The sequence below is a fragment of the Urocampus carinirostris genome, chromosome 11, assembly GCF_059441175.1.
Source record: "Urocampus carinirostris isolate Australia breed hairy pipefish chromosome 11, RoL_Ucar_1.0, whole genome shotgun sequence".
Classification (NCBI taxonomy): Eukaryota; Metazoa; Chordata; class Actinopteri; order Syngnathiformes; family Syngnathidae; genus Urocampus; species Urocampus carinirostris.
Genome location: NC_142359.1, coordinates 2,658,073 through 2,666,034, shown reverse-complemented (window position 1 = coordinate 2,666,034; position 7,962 = coordinate 2,658,073). Strand labels below are relative to the sequence as shown.

The following is a 7,962-nucleotide window of genomic DNA, read 5'->3' as shown; positions in this document are numbered from 1 at the left end:
CGCAAAAATCGCGACTTGTATTTTAATCATCAGGAAGAGCTGGCCCAACTAAGGATCCCGGATGCTGGCGTGCAGCTCGCCAGCTGCTCTCTAATTCGCTTTTTTACACTGAAAGGATAAGCCCTCCAATTTCACAATAAAGACCATTCATTTATACATTGTTAGGAAATAAACTATTGAAAAAAATGTATCGTTTACCAAATTGTTCAAATTAGTTATCTGACTCTATTAACCAAACACAACCTACATTCTCCTAACAATGCATGCTCGTTTTTTTTGTAAAAATGAAGAGACTGGCATTTTCCACACGGGGGCAGATTTATTTTCTTTAAGTATTTAACTAAGTGAATTCCATCGAATTAGTGTCACTCTTCGTCGAGCCTCTCTCTCGATTGTCCCTCTCGATTGATCTTCTGAAATTCTTCTTCCCACGTCTATTCACAAGCTGGCATGCCGGCTCCTCCCATGGGCGTGCTGACTCCTCCCATGGGCGTGCCGACTCCTCCCATGGGCGGGCCAGAGACAAGCCCCCCACGTGGGCTCCACTGCTCCTCGATGTCTGGACCCCGAGCGATTATCAAATCAGTGCCTGGCCTTCTGCGTCTTGGCCGTCTCCGTCAGAGTCCTGTTATCAACAGAACTAAACAAAACATTCGCATTCGGAACGGCGTGACCTGTCATTGAACTCAAGCCTTTTCTGTGAAAAATCTTCATTGCATTCAACAAATGTAACTTGTATAAAATCCTTTATAATAAAATGTATAAAAATCCTTCAACATTTAACTGCTATTTTGTGTTATTATTTGGAGATCTATCGTTCTTAGTTTGTTCTAATCGTATATTATATGTTACTGATATCTAATAAATAAATATCTGTTTCTACTTTGCGGGTTTTGACTATCGAGGGACGTTTTTGGAACGCAACGCTCGCAAAAAACAAGGATTAATGTTGTTAGGGAAAAAACTATATTACAAATGTAGCATTTACCAAATTGTTCGAATGAGTTATCTGACTCCATTAACCAAACACAAACTTCATTCTCCTAACAATGCATGCTCGTTTCTTAATTTAGGGAAAGTATTGAGAAGGGACAGACATTTCCACACGGGGGCAGATTTATTTTCTTAAAGTGGTTAACTAAGTGAATTCCATCAAATTTAGCCGAATTATTGTCGAATTAGTGTAATTAGTCTTCGTCGAGCCTCCCTCTCATTCTCCCGTCTCTCTTATTCCGTCTTCTTTTTCACAAGCTGGGGTATTGGCTCCTCCCCCATGGGCAGGCCAGGAACTCCCCACGTGGCCCCCACCTAGTCGCCACCTCGTCTGACCGGTGCGTCACGAAGGCCCCCCCCCCCATGGGGTGGGTCAGGTGCCAGCTTCACCACCTCCTCGCCGAAAGGCGCCGCCATGTCTAAAAAACTCACACCAACAAAGCTTATCAGAATAACTTCTCCAAACAATGTCTCCTTTCCCGCGTCACAGGCTCCTCCGGTGTCAGCCCTTGTCCCTGTTATCAAAATTCCCCGGCCAAAACACTCCACACTTGGAACGGCGCGACCTGTCATCGAACTTAAGCCTCCTCTGTGAAAAATCTTTATTGCATTCAATAACTGTAATTTGTATAAAATTGTATCAAATATAAAATCCTTCAATGTATACAGGGAGTGCAGAATTATTAGGCAAGTTGTATTTTTGAGGATTAATTTTATTATTGAACAACAACCATGTTCTTAATGAACCCAAAAGTCTCATTAATATCAAAGCTGAATATTTTGGAAGTTGGAGTGGGGCTTTTTTAGTTTTAGCTATTTTAGGAGGATATCTGTGTGTGCAGGTGACTATTACTGTGCATAATTATTAGGCAACTTAACAAAAAACAAATGTATACCCATTTCAATTATTTATTTTCATCAGGGAAACCAATATAACAGCTCAACATTCACAAATATACATTTCTGACATTCAAAAACAAAACAAAAACAAATCAGTGACCAATATAGCCACCTTTCTTTGCAAGGACACTCAAAAGCCTGCCATCCATGGATTCTGTCAGTGCTTTGATCTGTTCACGATCAACATTGCGTGCAGCAGCAACCACAGCGTCCCAGACACTGTTCAGAGAGGTGTACTGTTTTCCCTCCTTGTAAATCTCACATTTGATGAGGGACCACAGGTTCTCTATGGGGTTCAGATCAGGTGAACAAGGAGGCCATGTCATTAGTTTTTCTTCTTTTAGACCCTTTCTTGCCAGCCACGCTGTGGAGTACTTGGATGCGTGTGATGGAGCGTTGTCCTGCATGAAAATCATGTTTTTCTTGAAGGATGCGGACTTCTTCTGTACCACTGCTTGAAGAAGGTGTCTTCCAGAAACTGGCAGTAGGACTGGGAGTTGAGCTTGAGTCCATCCTCAACCCGAAAAGGCCCCACAAGCTCATCTTTGATGATACCAGCCCATACCAGTACCCCACCTCCACCTTGCTGGCGTCTGAGGCGGACTGGAGCTCTCTGCCCTTTACCGATCCAGCCACGGGCCCATCCATCTGGCCCATCAAGACTCACTCTCATTTCATCAGTCCATAAAACCTTAGAAAAATCCGTCTTGAGATTTTTCTTGGCCCAGTCTTGACGTTTCAGCTTGTGTGTCTTGTTCAGTGGTGGTCGTTTTTCAGCCTTTCTTACCTTGGCCATGTCTCTGAGTATTGCACACCTTGTGCTTTTGGGCACTCCAGTGATGTTGCAGCTCTGAAATATGGCAAAACTGGTGGCAAGTGGCATCTTGGCAGCTGTACGCTTGACTTTTCTCAGTTCACGGGCAGTTATTTTGCGCCTTGGTTTTTCTACACGCTTCTTGCGACCCTGTTGACTATTTTGAATGTAACGCTTGATTGTTCGATGATCACGCTTCAGAAGCTTGGCAATTTTAAGAGTGCTGCATCCCTCTGCAAGATATCTCACTATTTTTGACTTTTCAGAGCCTGTCAAGTCCCTCTTCTGACCCATTTTGCCAAAGGAAAGGAAGTTGCCTTATAATTATGCACACCTGATATAGGGTGTTGATGTCATTAGACCACACCCCTTCTCATTACAGCGATGCACATCACCTGATATGTTTAATTGGTAGTAGGCTTTCGAGCCTATACAGCTTGGAGTAAGACAACATGCATAAAGAGGATGATGTGGTCAAAATACTCATTTGCCTAATAATTCTGCACTCCCTGTATAAATGACACATCAATCCCAAAAAAATATTTTCTTTATTTAGACGTCAATCACCTCAAGAAGCAGCTGTAGTTTTCACGATCATTTTAAAATTGCAGCTTGTCTCACACTTGGAAGTTTCAGACCTCACATCGACCAAGCGGACGCCCGAACAATTACGAGGCCCCACCTCCTCTCATCCTTTTTTCTCCGCCGGCTTTCCGAGCTCTGTGATTGGCCGAATGGACGGGGAGGCAGTAGATGTGCATGGGGAATTTCCCGAAGTCGCTGTTGACCCAAGGCCTGAAAGAGGACAGGTGTGACCAGTGGCGTTACCAGACATGAGTCTCAGGGGGGGCACAACTAGTATTCCCCCCAACTAGTATGACTTGAATTGACTCTTCCTGAGGTTTTTGTGTTTTTCCTTGCCCTCATGTAGGTTTTAGATCATGGGATGGCGTCATAATAGTCTGGGGTCTGTTCAGCCCTTTGAAACTCCTTGTGATTAAGGGCCAAACAAATAAACATGACTTGACTTGACATGTTTTTGAGTTTTTCCTTGCCCTCATGTAGGTTTTAGATCAGGGGATGGTGTCATAATAGTCTGTAGTTTGCAGTAATCTGTGGTCTGTGCAGCCCTTTGAGACACCCTGTGATTAAGGGCATCACAAATAAACATGACTTGACTCATCCTGAGGTTTTTGAGTTTTTCGCTTGCCCTCATGTAGGTTTTAGATCAGAGGATGGTGTCATAATAGTTTGTGGTTTGTAATAATCTGTGGTCTGTGCAGCCCTTTGATTAAGGGCTGTACAAATAAACATGACTTGAATTGACTCATCCTGAGGTTTTTGTGTTTTTCCTTGCCCTCATGTAGGTTTTAGATCAGGGGATGGTGTCATAATAATCTATGGTCTGTGCAGCCCTTTGAGACTCCTTGTGATTAAGGGCCAAACAAATAGACTTGACCAACACTGGTGACAGGTATGCTTCCCTAAAAGGCTTACTTGGCGAGCTGCTGGCTGAGGCGTAGGAAGTGAAGGTTGTGCCACATGCGATGGTTTTCTCGATGGCCAAGGAAATCAACGTTGGGTTGTAGCTCCTGCTCTGCGAGACCCATTTTCACCTCAAGTTGTCTCTGGATGGATGCCAGCTGCAATAGGTCCATATTGAAAGATTTTATACATTTGACTATAACGGATATTATAAAATTAGCTACAAAGTAGGTACATGTACTCAGTTTGATGCAGTAGAGAAATTCACTGACTTTCTTCAAGGTACATTAGAAGGTTAGGCTGTCTGGAATGCATCAGACGTATTTTGATAACAGAATTCCTGTGAGTGCTGACGCTTTAAGAAGCGCTTTGCTGATATGAGTTTCCTTTAGAGATGGTGGCGCCTTTCGGCGAGGAGGTGGTGAAGCTGGCACCTGACCCGCCCTAGGGGAGGAGTCAGCACGCCCAGGGGAGAAGTCAGAACGCCCCATGGGGGGGCCGACCCGCCGGCTTTTGAAAAGACGTGGGCAGAAGACAGAAGACGAAAGAAGAGACGGGAGATCAGATCAAAAATTAGAGGGAGGCTCGAGGAAGACTAATTAGACTAATTCGTCTATAATTTGGTTAAATTCGATGAAATTCGCTTAGTTAAATTCTTCACTAAAATAAATCTGCCCCAGTGTGAAAATCGCGGCTATTCTTATTCCATCTTTTCCCAGAAAGAAATGAGCATGCATTGTTGGGAGGATGAAGTTTGTGTTTGGTTAATGGAGTCAGATAACTAATTCGAACAATTTGGTAATAGTTTAATTCCTAAAAATATACAGGTGAGAGTATCTACACATGGGCTTGAAATGCCTGAGTAACAGAAATAATGACCTCCTCCAGCAGAGTGGGGCTCTTCTTTTGGTTTCCTTCTCCATTTTCAGGTGCCGTGGCCGATGATGCTCTTCGGTGGAGGTAAGAAGAGCCGGTGGCCTTTAATTACTGACGTGTATCGAGCGTGACGTCTCCTCGCTCACCTGCAGCCTCCGCTTTGGTCCGCTGCCTCCGGGAGATGGTTGCCATTACCCAGGATGCTTTGCAGCGCAGCAGATCGAGTGTCACTTAATGACTTGGGCCTTCTCTGAGGTGATGAGAAGACACACAACAGTAGTTGCAAGATGGTGACCGTGGTGGCGGGCGCGCACATAAACAAACACTGCCTTGTTCCTGAAAACAACCGAGCAGTGGTGGGCCGTCACGGCCTTCAAAGCCTTCTCTGCTGGATTGAAAAATATATCGTACGGTTGGGCGGGGCTATGCAATACAGCACGCTCCCCTCTCATAAACTTTTCATTTGCAGTTATTTGTAGGATACCTACAAAAGTCAAGTCATGTTTATTTGTGACTCTTTTAATGAGAAGGGGTTTCAAAGGGCTGCACAGACCGCAGACTACTGCAAACTACAGACTATTATGACACTGTCCCCTGATCTAAAACTTACATGAGGGCAAGGAAAAACTCAAAAACCTCAAGATGAGTCAAGTCATGTTTATTTGTCACGCTCTTAATGACAAGGAGTTTCAAAGAGCTGCACATACCACAGATTACTGCAAACTACAGACTATTATGACATCATCCCCTGATCTAAAACCAAAATGAGGGCAAGGAAAAACTCAAACACCACAACATGAGGAAAATGAATAAAACTTGAGAAGGGGTAAAATTAGCTTTTATGGCTCTTTGGGTCAAAAAAGGTTCCCGACCCCAGGTATAACCAACAAGATTGAGTTTGCGAAGCTAGGGCCTTCTAGCTGGCCTAGGGAAACGTCAAACTACGATTGGCTAGGGGGCAGTAACAAAAGTATCCCAATGAAAAGGTGAAGTAAAATTTCGCGTGTGCACCATTTCCGTCAAACTGACATTTTCAGCCCTAAATCAAATCGAAACTTACACCAGAAATACAACCGGACAGATTCGACTTTTAGCTATAGTTTCCACGACGATAGAAACCGGAGATCAAAACGTAGTCGGGGTCAAAAACAGGTCGTAGCAGGAGACAAACGGGGAAATCAGGAACGGACGAGTGAGAAACGGGTGACAAAACGGGACCGACGGGAGTCAGAGTCAAAAATGCTTGCCTTGTGAAAACAGAGGGTCACTGACGGACTGACAACAGGGGAGTGAAAGGACTGGGCTTAAAAAGGACAGGGAACCAATCGGGTAGCCCGGAGCGGCTGGCACAAAACGAGCAGGCACAGGTGATACTCATGAGCAGGGTTGGGTAGGGTTACTTGAACTTGATTACTTTCAATGACTTTTGGATTACTCCAATACCAAATATGCTAATAAAAGACAAAAGAAACTAAATATGAATGAAATGACTCCATTTTGTGCAGGCTTGGGGAGTAACGGAACACATGGAACGGCAAAAATGATGTCGGCAAACTGTTTGGATTGATTTTCATTTTGTTCCTGTCGCATTTTATGTCCGTTTTGCCGGAGATCAAAGAGATCAAAGCCAGGAGAGAAAGCTTACCACGTGTTGTGAGTCATCATTTTATTTATATTTAGTTTATTTCGTCTTATTAGCATATTTGGTATTGGAGTCATCCAAAAGTCATTGAAAGTAATCCAGTTAAAGTAACCCTACCCAACCCTGCTAATGAGTAATCATGACAATGTTGAGGATTTGAGTTTTTCCTTGCCCCCATGTAGGTTTTAGATCAGGGGATGGAGTTATAATATGTCTGTGGTCGGTGCAGCTCTTTGAGACTCCTTGTGATGAAGGGCCAAACAAATAAACATGACTTGACAAAATACATGTGTCAGAATACTTTATAATAACGCTAATAAGATATCTAAAAGAAGATCGGGCTTACCTTCTGGTCGGCATCCATTCTGTTGCCTCTCCTTTTTTGGTTCTGGAGCGGACGGAGTCAGCATGAAGCACTTGAAGAGTTCTTTATTATGGATGAGTTTCCCTTGACCTCCCTTAGCGTAACTTTGTGTGTGTGCATTTCTTTGAATAAGTCAGTGACTGTGTTTATGTTTGTGTCATGAAATGGAACAGGACCCAAATGCATGACGTTTCTCACACAAGCTTTTATTTGACGGGAAATGGGGAGTCATGCACGTTAGGCAGCGGGTCTGGCGTGGAAAAACACGAAGCCAGAGAGCGACGAGATCGATTCCAATTGCCCGAGTTGATATCGGACAGATGGGGTCGATACCGGACAGGACGGGACGGGACGGACAGGATTGATATTGAAACAGGATATCGAAATTAAACAGGACAAACAAGACGGGAACCAAACTGGAAACCGATATTAAAGAGGGCAAAATAAACCGGAACCATACCGGATGGGAAATACCAACAGGAAACAGGACCGAGTCAAAACCCACGTCTTGCGGGGCAGAGGTTCGTTGACGGACTGACAAAGTAAGAGAGAGCGCACTGAGCTTAAAAAGACGGAAAGCCAATCTGTTAATGAGCCGCAGCTGTCGCCACACAGGCGGGGCCAATGGGGCGCCGTGGCAACCGTGACAACGGTACCACATGGTACAACGTTGTTTTGGCTGAACTCTTTCCTATACTGCTCTATCAAAATGTAGTACAAAGTGGCACTGTAAGTAAAAATAGTGTGATGATGATGATATTAAATCTAAAGCCTTTTCCTATGTTATCTAAAATCCTAGTGGTCTAATTTTTCGGATTTGGCACTCTTACCACCGTCTTCTGGGTGTGATTCTATTGCATCCAACGTTGATCATTTATTGCTCAAATA

At 43.9% G+C, this 7,962-nt stretch overlaps 1 protein-coding gene across 1 annotated transcript in view; it reads right to left on the bottom strand.

Annotated features, from left to right (window-relative positions):
- Positions 1 to 3,281: 3,281 nt before the first annotated feature.
- Positions 3,282 to 7,962, bottom strand: part of eps8a (EGFR pathway substrate 8a, signaling adaptor) — a 46,210-nt gene continuing 41,529 nt past the window's right edge. The window contains exons 26-30 of the mRNA XM_088347320.1: positions 7,057 to 7,098; positions 5,215 to 5,318; positions 5,072 to 5,141; positions 4,205 to 4,350; positions 3,282 to 3,546 (exon numbers count right to left, since the gene is read on the bottom strand). Of these exons, the coding sequence (XP_088203446.1) occupies positions 3,396 to 3,546; positions 4,205 to 4,350; positions 5,072 to 5,141; positions 5,215 to 5,318; positions 7,057 to 7,098 (513 nt within the window). The 3' untranslated portion in view covers positions 3,282 to 3,395. The remainder of the gene's footprint in view (positions 3,547 to 4,204; positions 4,351 to 5,071; positions 5,142 to 5,214; positions 5,319 to 7,056; positions 7,099 to 7,962) is intronic.